The sequence below is a fragment of the Triturus cristatus genome, chromosome 8 (assembly GCF_964204655.1).
Source record: "Triturus cristatus chromosome 8, aTriCri1.1, whole genome shotgun sequence".
NCBI classification, from domain to species: domain Eukaryota; kingdom Metazoa; phylum Chordata; class Amphibia; order Caudata; family Salamandridae; genus Triturus; species Triturus cristatus.
This window is the reverse complement of record NC_140591.1, coordinates 856,069,689-856,091,095: the sequence shown is the minus strand read 5'-3', so window position 1 is coordinate 856,091,095 and position 21,407 is coordinate 856,069,689. Positions and strand designations below refer to the sequence as shown.

General features: G+C 41.8%; 1 protein-coding gene across 2 annotated transcripts in view; it reads left to right on the top strand.

The window, feature by feature from the left end:
* The first annotated feature begins 3,485 nt into the window (after positions 1 to 3,485).
* The window catches only part of LOC146805169 (uncharacterized), a 182,432-nt gene continuing 164,510 nt past the window's right edge, over positions 3,486 to 21,407 (top strand). Inside the window, exons 1-3 of one of the 2 annotated variants that reach the window (XM_085622361.1) lie at positions 3,486 to 3,657; positions 17,702 to 18,391; positions 19,683 to 19,800. In XM_085622361.1, the coding sequence (XP_085478487.1) occupies positions 17,753 to 18,391; positions 19,683 to 19,800 (757 nt within the window). In that variant the 5' untranslated portion in view covers positions 3,486 to 3,657; positions 17,702 to 17,752. Of the gene's footprint in view, positions 3,658 to 17,701; positions 18,479 to 19,682; positions 19,801 to 21,407 lie in introns of both variants that reach the window. The other variant, XM_085622360.1, reaches the window with a different exon arrangement.

Sequence of the window (21,407 nt, the reverse complement as noted above, 5' to 3'; positions counted from 1 at the left end):
GACAAGAGAGGGAATTTGAAGAAGTAGAATTAGAAGAAATTAAAGAAAGTATGTATAAAACAGCAAGAAGAGAAGAAATTGGGGAAACGGAGATGTGAATTAAAACAAAGAATTCATTTTGCTTTCATGACAAATTGATACAAAATTTTAATGGTGTGGTGATAAAATCACCAAAGGGGGGATTGATGGAGCGGGTAGTACAAAATGTTGTATACCTCCCCTATCCTGCATGATAATACTAATTATATAATCTATTAATTATAATATTATTAAACGAGTTTGCATGTGTATTAAACCAACATTATTAATATCCGAATTACACGTGGGAATTGCATTTGCATGGCTAAATAAACCTTTATAACTAATATCTGTACGCATATTAACGGTAGTATATGTGGTAACAGAATACTGCATGATATATGTTGCTTTTGTAATGTTTCTGTAATGTTGCCCATGAGGAGGATCGAAAAGGTGAATAGAATTGCTTTAAATGTCGCTATATGCTAGATAAATACAAACTCATAGAGGGATTAGTAAGGGGTTAACATTAGATTAATTATTTCTATGTATTAATTACTCTTTTGTGTTTGTTTTGCTTAAGTTCGCATTTGGGCCTAAATCAAAGATGGCCGCTGACGCTACACGACGAAGTGGCCACTGTCCCATGAGGCGCGGCGTGACCTGCGCAGGCGCAAGAAATCTCCTAAACCTCGTCACAACCTTTGTTCCCCATGTACCCGAATAAGGACACAGTGGGAAGACGGCTAAGACAGAAAACAATCGACTTTACAATAAACCGGAACAGACTGACTTTTACATGAACTCATGACCTTACCCCTCGAACTGTACTAAGACTCCAAAAACTTACATCGGACGATCTCAACCAGCCAATCATGACTGTGCTAAAAAAAATTCAAATGTATCTTCTTGCTTCAATTTTATTTTAAAAATGCATGGTAGAATAGAGAGGAATGGATGCTACTTAGGACGACTGCTGTGTTTCCTGAATCCTAGAGGGTCCGGATGCTGCCCGATTATCTGATGACTGCGAACTTTTCAAAATTCTACAGGCCCTGATAGAAGCTTGAACGTCTCTGGTCCTTTGCCGATCTTTTGGGACTGTAGCGTGCTGAGCAAAGAACTTTGGTCTGCTTTCGGACGACTGACTGCAAATTTGATTATGCAGAGCCAATGATTTAGAGGACTCCAGATAGCCAGATTAGGTAAATATGATGTTCCGCGACTTACATGAAATTTGATATAAACTTTCCAAATGCGAATTTAACCCATCATGAAATTTTAGATAAACAGATATTGATTAACAAGAAACGAGTTTGTGGTTTATTAAGAAAGGTAAGATCTAAATCTTGAAATGTGTTTTAGCTGGTTCTAGATCACCATCAACCAATCCAACTAAATGGTCCATTGACCATGTGGGAGGAGTGACTTGATGTTTAGGATTGAGATCTGTAGGCGAAAGGGTATTAATGTATAGATTTGTAAAATAACTTTTTTCTCCCTATAGGTTATAAGGTATTCTCCCTACATGTCCAGCGCTTGAACCACTCATCCCTCCTGTGCCTGCAGACCAGAGAAAAAATAGCGTGAGTGTTGGTGTTATGGGCCCCACCAATGACTGCATGTGTGAATGAGCTAATGTGATGCCGGGTCTGTGACGCAGGGAGGATATCGGTACGGATTTTTGCTTTCCCTTTTACCTGGGGTTTTGCGCTGCAACAATCCCGTAATTGTCGCCAAAAAGGAGCTTGTAGTAATGAGGCGACAGGCGGAGGTTAGAAAAGCTACCTTCTTTATTGTTCCGTCTCACAGATTTCCATTAACTAACGGCTCCCTCCCGCTCCCGCATGAATGTTCTAACCGCGCGGTGGGAACCACGCGCACAGACACAATAGGTAGGACGGGAGCGGGAAAGGGACACTGGCAAGGGTTTATCATGACAGCACATTACACATGCCATATTAGGTTATGTAGTGGAAGCCCCGCTCACTCTCCGCCCATATTTCTCATTGGCTTGTGTCATTGTCCTTCGAAAATGCTGGCTTCTGATTCATAAATAGGCTTGTTAGTCCCGCCTTGGTACCGCCTTGTCTGCATTTGTTATCGCCCATAATGACTGGAACTTTTACTTGGCTCGTTACACAGTCTCTGTTATTTAGTGGGTTGGCTCTATTTTCTTTAATGGTCTTTCCTTATTCCAGCACGGTCCGCTTTCACTTTAGCAGCCGCGCTGCTTTATTTAATTAATTTGCAGCACGGTCCACATCAGTTCAGTATAGCACATGCCAAAAAAGCATTTGCAATGCAATAGGTCTTGCATTTACGCGAGTTTGAGCTGTTGGCATTGTAAATGACAATGCCTTTTATTTATGCTTTGGTTTTTTAAACATAAATAAAACGCATTGTCATTTACAATGCCAATAGCTTAAACTCTCGTAAATGCGAAACTATTGCATTGCAAAAGCTTGTTTAAAAATTGGAACTATAGTACTTTCTGCTTATGTCGCTGATATATAACCTTTTGCCCCTACTGTGCATACTTGTATTAAAATGGGTCCACAAAGTGCAGGTTCTGATTTATAAGCATCTATGGGCATACGGTGAACCATAAAACTGTTCGACTGTCTCTGCCACTTCATCATCCAATACACATCTATGCGTAGCGCTGCGTCACAGCACGATAATCGCATCTTGGTGGTCAGTACACAGGCCATGGAAACACTTTTCACACATGCTTCACACAAAAACAACATCCTTCCAACCGCACACCCTACATGGTGCATAGGAAGCGCATCAGTGCCCCCGCATAGTTGTAGTGGGCTCTCTATACTGCAATACAATAAATTACAATGTAGAAAATACATTCCCCCGATTTTCTTTTTCAAAATCTCCCACTTTCCCGTTTTAAAATGCTAGATTTGATGGATGATATGATGATGTAAATCTGTAAGGGTTGGACTTTTGAAGAAAAAAAATATGTTTTCATCTGATGCTTAAAACAAATAATGCGCCTCCTCGTACCTTTTTTGTGGACAGAAAAACATACCGAAACTCATTTGGAGTACCCACAGTGTGTAAATTACTGAACCAAACTGGAAGTTAGTCAGTAGCAAAAGTGTAACAGAAGTAGGACTATAACTGCGCGAACCCATAGCATTCTCTTGAACATGGCGGCCATGATATATTGAATTGCCTATAATATGAAGTAGTCGTAAATATATATTTTTTCCAACACAGTGAAATGTTAGGTTGATTATCAAATATGAAGTGAATTAATTCGTTTACACAAGATGCAAAAATAAATACAGGGGTTTTAACTTATTGACCGCTAACATTATACGTGAAAGGAAAGTCAATGCTCTAGTTGACTGTTTAAACCGTAGTTTTACTTTTGGTTGTGGTAGTTTGTGCTAACTTTACAGGAAACTTGCAAATTGCCTTCACCGTGGTTGGTGTTCCAGGTTTGTAAGCGAGCACGGCCCTGCCTACGTACTCCCAGCTGAGCGTGATGAGCTGCAATGGAGTGAACGAATGAGCTACTCAGGAACAGTGGCGCCAGTATTCAATCTGAATCAGTGGAAGGTAGCGAGAAATAGAGAGTTGCACCACGCTCGAATGCCTTACTACTGAAAAAATGAGGTAAGGCAGAAAATTTAAACTCCGATGAGAAGTTGGGACGGCATGATAAGGCGGTGGTGGAACCTTTTACGGCGTTGTTTAGGGTTGAAACTGCGCTCTTCTGCTTCAATTGAGGCTTGGTGGGGCGGTGCAGGGTAATGCGGACCCCGGTGAAGGCTTAGGCTCCGAGCTCTCATATTTCACATTTGGTGCGTGATTAAGTTATCAGGCCGTTTGACCTTTTCCATTTGAGAACTTGTAGTCTTGGATTTGCAACGTGATAAATGACTGTGAGAGTACTAGCATTTGTTTACTTGGGAGTTAGTTGTTGCCGGAAGGCATAAAATAATTCTGCTTTAGAAACACATTAACCTTTATTGACGATCGAAGGAATGGGATCATATGAACTTAGCGCTGTTGTACATCAATCACTATGTGACTCACTTGATGCATTTAATACAGCCGTCCGTACTAGCATTAGGCTGATATGGCTAACAGCCAATCCACGAATGAGAAAAGTGCAACTACAGGTCCCAGAATTTAAAGTGCTATTAGCTATATAACTAAGACTGGTGGACGACATTTGTCACTTAACACACTTTAATCTGACAACTATTTAATTACCATGCACACACTATATTAAAAAAGGATTCTGATTGAATAGCTTTCCCCGTGGTCAGAAAAAAGAATTTAAAAAAAGTATATTTCTGAATTACTTAAATTATCTTTTAAAAATGAACATTTGGTTTTAAAACAACAAATGCATTGTCCTGCTTCTGTGAAAGTTACTTTGCTGACAAATGGTTGCAACTGTCAGGCCCCGCTTATGCCACTCTAAGGAGTTGAAACTTCTGACTGGCACCCGTACTTCTACTACATAAAGCCAGGACAACGATGAGTTATTGTCATGTAGACCTGTCTGAAGTAACCCATGTGTCATTATGCAAGAGGATATTAGCTAGCAGTTGCGTTTGTAGGCAATAGCTTGTTGCATTCTTAGATTTGAACTTTCACTTTTCAGGTCAAGCCTGGGCAGCTCATCAGCTGCTCTGCGAGGCATGCTGTATTGAGGTAGGGACTTAAAGCACCGCCCACTCTCTGCCCACATTCTTCATTGTCTTGTTTCATTATCCACTGTAAACTGTGGCTGTTCATTGGTCAAAAGGCTTAGTAGTCCCGCCTTGTATTATTTTGTAACCTCCCATGGCGACACCCCTTGTAACATATGCTGTTGCTCTATAGGCTTTAAATAACAAGCATTGGCATAGCCATTAGGACTCGCCTTTGGGACCTTATAAGTGTTTAGCTATCCAACAGTTAATGTTGTTGCAGTAAGGATATTGTGCTGCATAACTAAATACTTATAAGGTCCCAAAGGCGAGACCTATTGGCTATGCCAATGCTTGTTTCACAAAGTTGCGTGGTGGAAAACATTTTGTGCAGCTGTTGGAAATGCACCAGTCGAGCATAAAGGTAGTAATTCTATCTCCCATCCTTCATCCCTACACAAGGGCAAGCTTGTGTTCAAGATGCCAGTTCTCTGTCGCAGTACATCACTGATGCAGCCAGGTTTGTTAATCTTAGTCTATTAGTTCATGTACACTCAGGTGGTGGTACAATTAGCCTGATAGTTATTCTTAATAAACGCGGGACTTAAAGTACTAAACACGACTATCCCTAAAGGATGTTTGCAGCAAGGATTCTGATAGACAACCTAATCATTTATTACGTTAAGGATCCTTTGCGTCTTTCCTATCCTGCAGTGCCTTTTGGGGGCTAAGACTACTGAGTCTGGCTTAACTGTCTAATAATATTTTTCTTTTTTAACAGCTTACACAGTACTTCTTGGTGATACTGTGTGTCCTTTGCTTTCAAAGCCATACTTGATTGGATTATGAGTATTTCCACCTGTGCAATCTCCTTCTAGATGTGCAGAACAAGTGATGTTGTCGAAGTTTAGGAATATATGATGTGAGCTCTGTTCCTACTGAGAGGATTGCAGAAACATAGCCGGTGGTAGGCACTGGCCTGTAGCTTCACAGTTCACCTATTCCAAGGGGTTATGTCAGTGCGTGCACGCAGTTACACAAACGCCAGGTTATGTTATTATTTTCTTATGTTGTTGCTGATTGGGCTGTGTAATTATTTGCCTTTCTAGATGATATGTCCCTGCCTGTGCTCCAGTCACTGTCTTTGTCAGCAGCTAAAGCATGTATTTTTGGTGCTTCGTGTTCAGAAGCCTGTGTAAGGTAGTGTGCACGAGTAAGCTGCCATAAAACGTATGCCCGCGCTGTATTGCTTTGGACATTTCTAGGTAACTGCCAGGTGTTTGTGACCTGCACGGAGCTGGTAACCTCCTTGATTCAGAGGATTCTGTTCCATGGTCTGTGCTTTTGGGACCATTCCTTGTCGAAGCTCTCCGTGGTGGGGCGAGAGGCTGAGGTTTATTTTCATTTTGGCACGTCGAAAATTCTGCGTGTGCCGCATCAAACCGATCTGACAGCAGTTGTTAATGACTTGCCTGGGCTTTCCATCCGAAGCAAACGCGCAGATGTTGATGGGGGGAGGGGGGGGCACCGTTTATCAGTGAATCTGCAGTTGTGCGCTGTAGTTGCTCACATAATCACGGCCGTGAACATCCAGGACCTGATCCCACTAGGATAACTTCTGCGGTGTGTTATATAATAGAGCCCGTGTTTACATTCGAGTGCTTTAGGGGCTGGACAGACCTTTTTAGTGCTTATGAAAATGTGGTCGATTGACGTTTAAATATACTTGTTTTCTTATAAGGCATGGGAAAGTGCAGGTTAGCAAAACAAACAAGCGCTGAAACACTAGCGCAGCCTCGGCCGCGAAAGTTAATTGTGAGAGGTGGGCGTGCTCTTGGGAGAGTCTTTACTTTTCAAGCAATACACTCATGCTTGTGGCGCGGCCCTGCGCGCTCCTGCAAGGTGGATGCCGCCACAAGCACGAGTGCAGTGCTGCAAAAAGGGAAGAGTGACGGCTAAAGGTCCTCCTATGCAACGCATGCACGCTGCGTAGGCGAGACTTAAAAAGCATTGCCATTTACAATGCCAATAGTTCAAACTCACATAAATGCGAGATCTTTTGCATTGCAAATGCTTGTTTTTAGCTATGGTCTGTTCCCTAAAAAAATCAGAACTTCTTGAAAGTGCATTAAGTTAATCTCTTTAAATATTTTAACATGTTAATAAACGTCAAAGCCAACAAATAGTTGAGTGGATGTGTGAGGGCGTTGTAATACCTCCAAAACTCCTTTAAAAAAGAACTGCGTTATCACCCATTCCTGATTTTCCCATATTGATTTCATGTGATTAAACACTAGCATGTTTGCAATTGCAAGGTTTACATTTGAGGATTTGAACTGAGTAAAGTAAACACATACATGTTTTTGTTTTTTCTCTTAGAGCTAGCCTTTCGTTATTTCTGATAACTGTTCCTTATGCTTGCTTCCCAGTCCCAAAAGTAGTTTCTTAGGGGTGACGTTCTAATTTTACAGTAGCGCTGGCAGTACTGCGTCAACCCAGAGCCCTCAAGCGGCTCTATCCAGAACACCCCATAATGATTAGTCTTACCTTTATACTGATACATATCACACTCTGGCCTTGTTGAGGCACAACACAGCTCTTTTCAGGTGCCGATCGGCCTCTGTGTTCAGTGCACCGGCATGTGCAACAAATATGTGTGGCCCTCTAATACAGCTGTGGCTCTAATCACAGTGGGCCATTGGAGACCTCTGGTCAGGTGCTATGTCGATTTCGCAGATGTTCATGGCCACATTATCCCATCAGTGGCTTCAGCACTGACTCCTTTACTAAGCGATGATGGTGAAAAAAACGTCTGATCTATGGATTGCTCGTATGTGTTCTACTCGCATTATATGCCACGGATTTCACAACTGTAACTCATGCTGGTAGGCATGGTGTGCACTGAAAAGAGGCACATGAGTGTTTGTGGCTACAGAATAACAGTCCAATGTGGGGTGAGCAATATCAAAACTTAGTAGAGCACCTATTGGCTTTTGCAAGCTAGCTGGTTTATGTCACTGTTATCTGAAGGAATACAGTAAAGCTGACCACTGCAAGGGATGGAGAAACATAACGCTTTTAGCTCTTCAGCTCAACTAATTTTCATGATAATCTCTGTCTCCGCAGTGATGCAGGAACATGGCCGCCCAAGCGTTACTCTAACACAACACAGGATGCGTTGCACTTAACAGGACTGTATAATAAGTATTTTCATGTCATGTGCGTTGACCACTGGTTACCGTGTTATGGGGGCAAGGCTTAGTGGAGTGATAGGTGAAGAAGTCTGAGAAATAGACACACATTTGCGGTTCACAGAATTGTGACAACTTTGGTCAGCTCTGGAGCTACTTTTTAAGTCTCCCCAGAGACAGTTCATGCGCTGTTGCTTGCGAGAAATTTTGTTAGCTTACAGTGGGCATGGAATCAATCCATAGTTTTCCCATTGTGGGGAAGAGGGATGTTTCTGCTTTCCCTGCCTTGTCCCATCACACCCACAGGTCAGGTATGGGCCTTTGACAATCCTGGAGGAAATAGAGTATTTCCTGAAATAGTTGCCTTGATGAAAAAGAATGGGTATTGTAGTAGTGGGTGAAGACTTTAAACAGCGTTTGCATTGTTGACCTTGGAGAGTTTGGTGTTTTTGCTTTTTTTTCTCCCTGTCTTTGCGAATTTAACAAGAGACTAAAACAGAAACAAACTTTAGTATTGTAGCTACAGCCTGAGACCTATCGTGCCCACTCGGGTGTAGTCCTAGGCTAACATTGCTCTCATCTGTCAGTGCATTGGTATCATTTGTTTCAGGCATTCACACGCACAGAGAAGCCTAGCTCCTAGCTGTGATGTACACAGGAGTTGTGCAACAGAATATCTTCTTTTTATTAGGTCGCAGCCTACCACACAGCACAGCTGTCTGATTTGTTTTAGGCACCGTGAGGACTTTAAGAAAGTTGACCTAGGAATGGATTCTGCCAGTTGATTACCATTAGCTTTGTGGTTTGTAACTCACACTTTCTGACTTTTTCTATTTGCTTGCTTTATGTGTTTTAGGCTCGCCAGGTTCAGTTCCTCCCTCCCGTTGCCTAAACTGTTTACTGTATTCTTCCATGAACTCTCTTTCTTCAAACAGGCCTTAAAATCTTGTTCTTATCTTGTCCCGTTTGCTGTGCATTCAAAGACCGGGGCCAAACGTCAGGTGCTGTCTTCCGAGGGCGTTTGATTACTTTTCTTTCTCTGACTTTTAAAGTGAGAGGATTTATGTGATGATCTTGCTGTATACTGGGGGGTAGGAAAGAGGTTTTGTTCTAGCACACGACAACATTTAAATGAACTATGTAAGTATTTCAGTATATATCGGAATTAGGAACACAAATGAAGCACATTTTTTGTTTTTCTGAAGTGTGTTGGAAAAAAATACTTTAATATGCTCAAAACAAATCATTACATTAGGTGGTGCAATTTCCATTTTCGTCTGTGCACTGTATAGTTTTAATAGTAAAACTGTATGTATGTTCAAAATTAATGGTCATTTCAATTGAAAATGCACTGTCTACTACGCATACTCCACTCTGCACCATTCCACTCTACTCTGCACCACTCTAGTTTACACCTATTCTTACCACTGCACTCTTACCCACTCCACTCTATGCCACTGAACATTATGCCACTTCAAGCTACGCCTCTCTACTCTACCCTATAGCACTCTACTCTGTGCCAATGCACTCTTTGCCACTCTAAACCACACCACTGCACTCTTTGCCACTGCACTCTACACCACTCCAGTCTAGACCACACCTATCTACTCTGCACAACTCCACGCCACGCCACTGTACTCTAACCCACTCTGCAGCACTGCAATCTACGCCACTGCACTCTATGCCAGTACACTCTACGCCAATGTACTTTACTCTGTAACACTTAACTCTATGCCCCTGCACTCTACGCCAATCCACTGTACGCCGCTCTAGTCTTCTCCGCGCCACTACATTCTAAACTACTTTACGCAGTTACACTCTATGCCACTCTACGTGAATTCACTCTACCCTGTACCACTCCACGCCACTTCCCTCTACTCTGAAACAATCTACTCTACGCTACTCTACTCCACACCACTCTGCTCTTAACCACTGCACTCCAGGTCAATGCACTCTATACAACAGCACTCTGTCACTGCACTCTACTCTGTATCACTGTATTCTGCGCCACTGCGCTCTACACCACTGAAATCTAGCACTCTACTCTGCAACACTGCACTCACCACACTGAACTCCACTCCACTCTATGCCACTGCACTCTACGACACTATACTGTGCACCACTCTCTGCTTCCTTAGTCTGCACCACTGTATGCCATTGCACTCTATGCTACTCGACTCTGCACTCTACACCACTACACTCTATGCCGCTCAACACCACTGCCCTTTCCATCGCTCAACTCTACTATGCACCACTCTACTCTACTATGCATCACTCTACTCCGAACTACTCTAATCTATACCACTGCATTCTACAACACTGCATTGTATGCCGCTGAATTCAATGCCACTGCACTCTATTCCAGTATACCCTGCAACACTCTACACCAGTCCACTCTACTCTATGCCAGTCCAGTGCCTACCACTCTACGCAAATCCTCACTAATCCACTCTGCCACTCCACTCTTCGCCATTCCACACTACGACCCTCCACGCGACTCTCCTTTATGCCACTATCTTTTAGCCATGCTTGTGTACAACATGTGTAAAATACATTGACAAAGCCAATAGCTCTTGCGTAGGCGAGACTTATTGGCTTGGCCAATGCTTGTTAGTAAAATCGGTACTATCAGAGAAAGCTCCCTCGTGACCTATATTTCTTTTATCTGATTGAAGATGAATTCCACATGGGCTGAAATAGATTTAAGCAGTAACACAATTAAAAAACATAAGCATATTTATAAACCTTGACAATTTATTGATTTCCTTTGTTTTATGAAAATTATTTTTATACTTTCTTTTACATCTTTTTACATATAAAATCCATTTCATCAACAATTACACACAAATTAGCAATATAATGACATGACATTTTCATGTGTCAACACCTAAGACCCCGGGTAGAAAAACAAAAAAGAGACCATTCAATCAAACTCTCACATACATACCTACTCAGTTACACTCATACCACTCACACTACAGTCACTAATACATATATCTGGATGGTGGGAGACAAGAGATAGTTTTGAGTGTCCATGACCATTAAGAGCAACTGCCAAAAGCAGGATCTGAACAGCACAGGTCGACGCGTTTCGGTGGCTTGGAGAATGGATAACCCCACCTTCTTCAGGACCAGCCAGATAACAGACCAATCTCGCTAACCCAGGGGGTACCTGAAAGGGTATAGGTACAATAAGTTTCACAGCCCATGATTTATAACATGATTTATCGATTGGACCTTCTTACACGGATTACAATCTACAAGTGCAGTAGATTGTGACTGGACATACTATGTATAAACGAACAGTGCACAAAACCAACAGGTGAGTCCCATCTGTCACAAGTATATCAATTTATCCTGCCCCTACTTACTCAGGGAATATTCTTATTAGAATCTAAGAGTCAATATTAATTTTTCTTGTGCCACCACCACCCCAGATGTATCTCAAAGATCAGGACAATACGAGAGTGGACCAGAGTAAGAACACCACTATAGTGACAAGTGTACTAGTAGCACATTATGGGAGAATAAGCTACATTTTTTTATCCTCCGGATAGAGGCTCTTCTATTGTACTTACTACCACTATTGCTCCACCAGTGATCTGAAATGCATCACATAAGTTCTGGTAAGCAAATTCTATACCACAGTTAGGGTCTAGCAATGGTCACAGATGTCTTACCAAATTTTTCTTTCATTCGCTGTGTATTAGATGAGGCATCAATGCAAATATATTATCGAGGGAACACTGTGTCCTATGAGTGTAGTATAGAAAGAATATTAAGTCCAAAAATATGGAGCCAAAGCTTCCCGATATAAACTACTATTCTACTAAGTTACTACACATCAGCCTACCTCATAGAGTCACTACCGAAGAGTCTATGATTCCTACATTATCATGCTATGCCAATCCATTATGGCCGCATCACGGATAAAATGTACATAACGATGTATTAATCTCAATCCCGGAATGGTACAAGAAAGATAACACAATGTTAGTGTTTAAAGTCATAGGCTAAATCTTAGTAGGTAATCAAACAAAATGTAACTTCCCGACATCTCTGTTCCTAATAGAAATATGCAAGCCTTAGAAGTGACGCGAGTTCATAAGGCAAGTCCTATTGTGCTCCTCTACAGCGTACTTTACTGCTCGAATAACCTGCAAATGTTTTAAGCAGTGGCTCACAGAGGACCATCTTAACTCAGCCAGGTGCTGGCTCAATTACATCTACCTGTACTATTAACAATATCAGTTTGTCACAACATACTGAATATATTCAAGAGGCGACACTGATTAGAAAAGGGCATTAACGAAAGGTTTTTTCACTCTATCCGACTCAACAGGAACTTAGACCTACGGCTACTAATGATAGTCCTAAGCAGTTCCACAATAACTGTCATCTAAGTACAATCGCTAACTTTCTCCTCAAGAAAAGCACAAAGTAGTACAATGCCCTATGTTAAAACTACGGAGCATGGCAGCGGCTCTTACCTTCGGTCCACATCAACAAAGTTCTCACGAGCTCGACACACAGCCAACCGGGAAACGCCAAAACCCGCGCGCAAACTAATCGTGCTTACATAATGTCCTCTCCGCAACTGAGAAAGGACTAGTGCACAGTTAAAAGTCGCGCCATCTTTGTGTGGGCATTGTGCATAATAACTCAAAGGAGCAATGTGCATAATGACTCAAAGGGGACATAATAACGACATCACACTACGATGAACAGGTCAAAGCTGTGGAGGATCCTCCTGGATAGGGGGGTTGATCCCCCTCTGGTTGGTTTCTTGGTGGACCTACACTGCGGCTTATTAGCCTCGGTGAGAGTCACCCAGGGAGGAAGGTGTACCAGTTGCTTTAAGTCGGAGAGGGGTGTCAGGCAGGGGTGCATCCTGGCCCCCCCTCCTCTTCACACCTATATATAAATGCACTGGAGCCAGCTTTGGCCAACTCAGCGGTGGACGTTCCGCGTGTAGGAGAGACCAAGATTCCGGTTCTCCTTTACGCTGACGACGCCGTTCTTCTGGCCCGTTCAGGTGTGGCCCTTAATAGACTACTGGCCACATTTGGCGAATTCATGACCTCATTGGATCTGAAAATTAACACCCAAAAGTCCCAGGTCATGATTACTGGTCTGGCCAGTAGGAAAAAGAAACCCAAAACATTTTTTTGCCTAGGTAACGAGGTAAAAATGGTCCCCATCTTTACCTACCTGGGGGTCATTTCTGATGAGAAAGGAACGTGGGGTCCCCAACAAAAACTAAAAGGCAATTCTGTGGCAAGATCTGCGGTAGCTATATTAGGTTTTGCCAAAAGGTTGGGAGCACGCCCAATGGAGGCTATTCTAAGGGTTTATAAAGCCAAATCTTTGGCTATAGCCACCTATGGTTCTGCCATCCGGGGATACACAAATACTGATACCATCCAGAGGGCGGAGAACATGTTTTTAAGATCCCTGTTGTCCATCCCTCAGTCCACACCCACCTTTACGATACACTCAGAGTTGGGTGTGGGGTAGGTAACAGATTTAATAAAAGTGGCCCCTGTAATTTGTTGGCTAAAAACCTGGCTTAACCAGAAATTTCTTTAACCCACCTGATTCTCAAAGATTGTCTTGCCTTGGACAGAGCCCATAGAATCCCATGGCTGGTCTACGTCAAACGGACGCTTGCAATAGTGGGTCGACCAGAGCTATTTTACTCCCCCGATTGTATTAACAAAAAGGATGTCACGGTGATTAAATCTGCATTAGTAACCCTACTCACGGTAGAGAGGGAGGAATCAGAATTAAAAAAGACACTAGTTAGAAGGAACTACGCACTAATAACTGTTCCCGGTCTTGAACCCTATTTGGCTTTTGTAACCAGACCATTTCATCGGTTTCTTTTAATTAAATTTCGTTTTAATTTGATACACTTTTTGCTTGGCTCCTACCCCACATGGGCTACCCCAGAAAATGCAATCCTATGTGACTGTGATAACTTTTCCACCCAAGACACGCTACATTTTATTATGTTCTGCGAACACTACGCACAGATTAGGAAAAAATACTTGTTACCTATCCTGAAGGAGGCTGGTTTTTTACAAGTCAGGCCAGCGCTCCTGTTCTTGCAACTCTTACCCAGCATTAGTATTGCATTTCATGTAGCAAGTTTTTTAGTTGCGGCCGTTCGTATAAACAAGAAGCGTGTCAATGTACGGCTAAGCCCCATTATGATTTGACTTGGTGAGATGGGCTGGGGGTTTCTATTTTTGGAGTTAATTTTTATTTTTTTATCAGACTCTTCTATATTGTAAATATACCAATGTATTATATTTATCTTTTAACTTTGAACTGAACTTATGAAATATGTTCATTTTAATTTTGACAATGTTATTTATAACCATTAGTGTAATTGATGAACTTTTGCCCTGTATTTCATGTGACTATCTGTTTGTTGTGTCTCTTTTTGATTTTTATTAATCGAATAAAAGTAATTGACTGACTGACTGAACAGGTATCTTCTATGTTACTGTAAAGGCACCCTCACATGTTGCAGCTAATAATTCACATCAAAACAGACTCTCTTAATTCCTGAGCGCAGGGCCTTTACACATAACACCATCCTGCAATGGTAATTGCTATGTAGTTTAGAAAGGAAAATCCTTAGAAGTTGGTTATATAGCCGATCGGTCTCATTGTATAAATTATCTTTGAGATTATTTCTCTTGTGTATTTATTATAGATAGCAGATAAATTATTCTTTGACACACACTAGTTGTTATGTGTCTTTTTGATATTCCTTATTACGACCAGGAATGGGATAGGTATTTCTCCCTAATATACAGAAACAGCAGTGTTGGGTATAGTGAACACATGAATTATAGGTAGGAGGGCATCACTGTATTAATAATTGCTGTATAGCATAGTCATATGCAGATATTGATGGGATTGTAATATTGAGCCTCTTAGTGCTATATCCTCACTATCTGGTTTTAGATACATAGAGTTAGTTTATTAAGAGTAATGAGCTCAAGAAGGGTAGTCTGCCTTCGTGTTGTCTACTAGTGGGTCATGTGGCTACCTATTAATATGGACCATACTTTTCCCTTTTAATCACTGTTTTCTGAGGCCAGGATGGCGCAGTCTACAATAGAGCAACAGTCTTTCCTATCTTTTCTTTATAGTCGGTTTCTGAACACCATGCGACTGTAGATCAATGTAATCGCATCTACCAAGGTCTAGTAACACTCCACTGAATATCCTCATTGAGTCCATGCTTCACACTATCCAGAGTAAAAATCCAGAAGGTTTCTCTTCTTTTGCGTATAATATCAATAGGTGTACCAGCTTGATTCTTTTCCAAAATACACCACATGACGTCCTTCTCTGAGTGGTGCGTATCCAAACAATGTTGGACAAGCAGAGCTGTGACCTTCCTTGTTCGAAAAGCTGATTTGCGTTTGCTATATCTTGTACGAAACTCACGAGATGTCTCCCCAATGTATGCCAACTTACAAGGGCACAGCAGCATGTATATAATGTTTTAGTTCCTATAATTTCTAAGATCTTAGTTTTATGTTGTGTCCCTGATACAAAAGATATTCTGTGACAATAGCAGTGTCACACGCATGGCAAGCCCCACATTTGTGGTTGCCTAAGATAGCAGGTAAGCCGGTAATAGTGCTCTGTCGTGAATTGCCATATGGTAGCAGTCTAGTGTACACCAAGATGTCGCGCAAATTAAGATTCCTCCGATATGCTATCAAGGGCAATTCTAACCGGTCTCATTTTCATTAGTATTCAGAATTTTCCAATTTTTTTGGATGATGTTTTTGATTTTGAAGTTGAGTGGCGAATGATTAATAACACATACCACTTGATTTTGAGAAGTGCGATGTGTTCCCTGTAATAGGGCATCATAATTGTAATACTTCGCCCTTTTGTAAGCATGTCTGACTAGTCTATGAGGGTAGCCTCTAGCTAGTAATCTTGTTTTTAGAGCGTCTCCATGTATGTGAAAATCAGAGATGTTAGTACAATTTTGCCTCGCCCGCAAAAACACCCCAAGGGGGATGGAGTCCTTCTGACATGACGGGTGAGAACTACGATATTGTAATATCGTATTTTTAGCCGTCGGTTTCCTGAATAAACTGACTTCAAGGATATTGTTGGATCCAGTGATCAAAACGTCCAAAAATTCCACATTGGTAGGGCTCGTATTGGTAGTGAACTTCAGATTGTTGTCACTTGCTTTGAGTCACAGTATGTACTCATGCAAAGTGTCACGGTCTCCTTCCATATAAAGAAAATGTCATCAATGAACCGTCTCAACGTAAAGACATTGTCAAAAAATGGAGCTGACTCATTGAAGACATTTCTGATCTCCCACTCACCCATATAGGTGTTCGCTATGCTAGGAGCACACACAGCTCCCATACTGGTGCCCTTTACTTGTTGGTATGTGGATCCATTGAAGTCAAAAAAGTTATTCATCAGGACTATCTCAAGGCGTTCAAGTATGAAACTAATCGGGAGAATTTGGTATGGGAAGAATGCCAAATCTTGAGCCATGATGGGCACAACCCACACTCCATTCTGCAGAAAAGTCCTGCACCAACATTTGTTTTCTATGATTTACAGGTTCTTGGGCTAGAAAAACCCCACACACCCGCCCCGTACATACCCAGGAAAAGGCTTTTGCTTTTATACAATAAAATTAGGTCATTTATAGGTTTCCTAGAAAGTACATCAATTGCCCCAGCGAATTTACAGGCTCTCCGAGTCAGCAGCTTATCCCATCTCAAATTTCCTTCCAACATGCCAAGATAATTGAATCTTTGCACCTTGGAGATTGGGGTTCCACCTGTATTGTGCTTGTGAACGTGTTTTATTTTTTGGTCCACAGATTGATATATGATTTCTGGTGGTTAACTTTTAATTTAAGCTGCCCTGTAAATTAATTAAAGGAGTCAAGTCGCCTTTTGCAGGACATTAGCCATATGGGCAATTAAAACCGAGCTGTTTGCGTATAGATAATAGAATGGGGACTGGGCAGCTCCCTACCTTTGGTAGGCACTTTCCTCTTATCACCGGCACTGAGTCGAGGGACTTCATGTAAAAAAGGAGCTAAAATGCAGCCCTATCTGACTTCTCTACTAGACCTAAAAGGAGGTCGGGGAATGGGGGACAGTACATTCTCCGTTTTGGACACATCGAACCTGAACGTTTTTTTCCCACAGTGCAAACGCTTTGGGATATTAAGGAGTTATTGATACCTGCCTGATAGAGCATGCCTTAACCTGTCCCTACCAACCAGATAGAATGCGCTGGAGAGGCCCATAAATGCAATGTGATTGGCATCTCCCCTTGCTTTAACATATTTCCCTGTTATCAGGTGTTAGTATAGTCATTTGTTGAGTTGTTTCTGCCCACAAATTCTGCAACATCTCATAAGAGGAGGCACATTGTTCTAACATGTATCAAATACACAATTGTTCGCATCAATGAGTATAAATGTTGTGGTTTTTGATGTCTCACCCAGGCAGCGTTTGAGCTTTGTTCAGTTACCAGGAAATCCACATTTCGTATGGGCAGTTAATCATTTTTAAGATTGTATGAGTTAATTTGTTTCACTTTTCATCCAAATAAATAGAAATATTTGGTGATGTCTATCTGCAGAAAAATGCACAATTATTTTCAGATACTGCTACAAGTTAAATTAGTTGTGCTCTGCTTTTATTTCTTTGGTTCTCGTTCTTGTTGTACTACCATGTTTTTATAGCTGTGTAGGCAGTCACTCTTTCCCTTAAATATTGAATTAATATGATCTTTTCTTTTTTTCAGCTACTGGATGGTATAAAAGTGCTTGTCCTTTAGTAATTGGTCCAGGACAGAATGGCTCTGGAAGCTAAAGGAAAGGATTCAAGGTGGAGTGTTTCTGGAACTGCCCTGAACAAAGAAGATGTTGAAGCTTTTTTTGAGGGGGCAGTTTATTCGAAAAAGATTTCCCAAGAGAGCAAATCAAATGAAACTCAAAAGGGAAAGAAAAAACAAACCAATAAGGGGATTGATCCAGTTTCAGGGAATATCCATCATTTAAGTCAGAAGATGCTTCAGCCCGCTTTCTTGAAGTGTTTGGAACTTTTGCCCTCACAAATAAACACTCCATCAAAAGGAAGAGATGACACCTCGGTCTCTGTGTCCGGGTTTACAAATATTAGTGCTGTTTTGCAATCGGGTAACAAAGTTCTGACTGGTCGACAGTTGCCACGCACCCCTCTTGTTGCAAAGAACCATGACCAAAATGCTCTGTTAGTTCATAAAGATGATAGCCTCCACTGTGAGGATAACTTGCGACAAGAAATGTTGTCTGGCGAACACATCAAGGCAGTTGAGGATAACTTGCGACAAGAAATGTTGTCTGGTCATCCAGAATGCGAACACATCAAGGCAGTTGAGGATTCTGGCCAAGTATGCAAAGAAAACTTGAGCGCATGTGGCTCGTTTGGAACAACTTGGTGTCAACATCACCATGTAAGTTCTTCATGTTTGTCTTTGCTGGAGGTGAGTAGCACAGCTCCCAAGGACAAAATGGAACCGCTTTCTGCTACTCTGAATCTGGTAAGAAATGTTCTCGCCTCCAACGTTGTGTTGATAGAATCCGAAAGGTTTCTTGAGACTGATTTGTGTTATTTATTGCATTGTGAAAATCCTTTGTCATCAACTGGCTGCTAATCAGAAGCTGAGTAGAGAGACTATTAGAACGGAAGACCATCAAGGAAAAAGTTAAACTCAAAATCGGTAATTTGTTATTGGGATTGTACCTCTAGGAGCAAACCAATGATTTTGTGATAGAAATTGCTTCATTTTCATTATGAGAACATCATAATAGCAAAACTGAAATTGCCTACTAAACTTTGTCATTTACATTTGTGAATCTTATAGATAATGATTTTTCTTTCTTTTTTGTCTGCCAACATTAGTTTATATTGGAATGATGCTTCAAAAAAATGACACCAAATCAGGTCATGCTAAATAAACATGGATGTGTGACATTTGTCTGAAGCATTATTCCTGCCTTTGTTTAGAAAAATAATAGACCTGTAGTTTCTAATGTTAAATTAGTAGCTCAGTGGTTGTGATGTAGATAGGTTGATACTTTGCCGATAGCGCAATTGCCACTATAGAAACACATTTGTTTTCAGGATCTTTTTGCCATTTGGATGGCTTTGGGTTGTTTTATTATTAAGTGCAGTAGTGTTTGTAATATAGTGGAAATGCCATTGTTGATATAAGACTGGGATTAAGAGCAGGCCAAACCGTGCTTAATTTGTTAAAAAGAAAAATAATAATAGTAATATTAAGTGCCACGTTCCTTCTCAGGAGGCCACTGCAGCTTGCATCTCCCATTGCCCCTACTAGCGCTGCTACTTACAGTACTAACTTGACTATTGCTTCAAGTGTGACAATTTAGATTTTTACTATACATTAAAACTGACTATACCTGGCGCCCAAGGTATTCTTATAGCTTTTGGGGGGCAAGTATTAGTCATTTTATTGTATATTGAATCATTAAACAACTGTTGTTCTCATCGTTAAATTAGACAAACAGTTCCACCATGTGGCAGGCTGTCATAAGTGCCGGTGTTGACCATAAAGTGCTGGTGCCAAGCACCGGAAACCACCATCTTAGACTAAGCACTGGGCCAACACTGCTATCAATTTCTCCGAGAGTAAGTAGCACAAGTGCAGACTGACCATTAGATTAACTTTAATTTACCATTATTTAAAAAAAAAAAAACAATTGTTCTTTTTCCCTTGATAGGAAAACACGGATGAAGCAACGGAAAGCCTGAATCTTACTTTTACTAAGGCTTCAAGATACTCAACCAGAATGGCAAAATCTTCCAAGAAGATGAGGATAAGTCAAGTGCCAATTCATAGTAAGTTCTTAATTTGTTGATAAATATTTGCCAAGTTGATCTATGTATGGTATTTTTCTGCTTCAATTAACCTGTCTCTCGATGGTCGGGGTACACGTGCTGATATTGTACATGTGAATACTGAGAGCTTAGATTAGCCTCAAGAGAAGAGGTGCAACAGTTCGGCCCTGTTCTTAGTTTGGAGGAGGGAGGAAATGTTCCAGGTCCTGCCATTGGCCATCACAGCAGGGCCATGGGATGCAAGCGGGATCCCATGGTTGTGAATGTGGCCCCAGAGAGCTGAAGTTTAGCTTGTATCAGTTTTGTTTTTCAGTTTCCCAGTCAAAAAGAATAAGCATTGGTGAAAGTAATAGATCCAGTATTTTACTAGAAGTGTTTAGTAATAGTTGACTCTTGGACTTGGGCATTGGGTGCAGAGGTGGTTGACTTGGCGGTTCCAAAGGCACCGCTTTGGTCTTTAGTTGCTTTTCTTTTGGACAGGTCCGCTGTCCATGGAGATCAGGAGTCTATTTAGAAGGCAGGCGGTCCTCCCAGGGTTCTTGAGATCACTGGCTTGCAGACAAGTCACTCTTCTAGAGCAGGGGCTTTGATGGCTGCAGACAGGCCGATAGGGCTGGGGCCAAGTCAGTTGGTGTCTTCAGTCTTCGCTGCTGCATGGCTTGTTTTTGTCCTCTTCTTTGTAGGTCATCAGTAATATGAGGATTAAGGTTTGGGGTGCCCCTTAATGTTTTAGGGCGTTACAGGGGTCAGAAGGTAGCCTATGATCTACTTACTTTTAGGGTGACTACACCCTTTGTATGTCCACTCCCTCTGGGGAGGGGGCATACCCCTAACCTTATTGACTTAAATCCTCCAAAACAAAATGAAGGCTTTTCAAAGGAGGGGAGTGGGTCACTTCAGCCAAGGAAACCTTAAGGGTGGTCCTGCCTAGAGGGGACACACCAATCCTGCTTACTAACTTTCCCACAACCTTGCTGCCAAAAGTGGGTCTTGGTCAGGGGGGCGAGTCAGCCCTGGTCAGCATAACAAAGGATGGGAAGCCATTGAGGCTCACCGCTCTTCAATGCTGTTCCTGCTTGGGTGTAGGTGTGAAGCACCCCCACCTAGAGCAGGCTTTGTTTCTGACCCACTAAAGCAAAAGGCGCCCACCTCAGGGCATCAGAAACCTGTCTAGAAGTGGCAGGATGGTGCTGACCAGTCGGGCGCACACTAGAGGTTTTCAGGGGGCCCCTCTGAGGAGCCCTCTTGAGTGCATTTGTTAATGTATCCAGCACTGGCATGAGTGTGGGTTCATTAATCTGAGATATTTGGTATCAGACATCTGGTAATTCGGTGAAGCCATCACAGAGCTGTGCAACTTGTATTGACAAGCTCTCAGCCCATTCATTCAGTATGGCTTCACTGTTCACCTATAATGTCTAAGAATGGACTTAAAAACTATAGGGGCATATCTGCTCATGCAGTTATGCCCTCAAAAGAGTTATAGTGCACCCTGTCTTAAGGCTGTAAGGCCTGCTGAAGGGGTGTCTTACCTATGCCTCTTGTGGTGCTGGTAGGCCTGGCACACAGGGTTGTGTGCCAGGTCGACTCTACGCTTTTATCTGCTC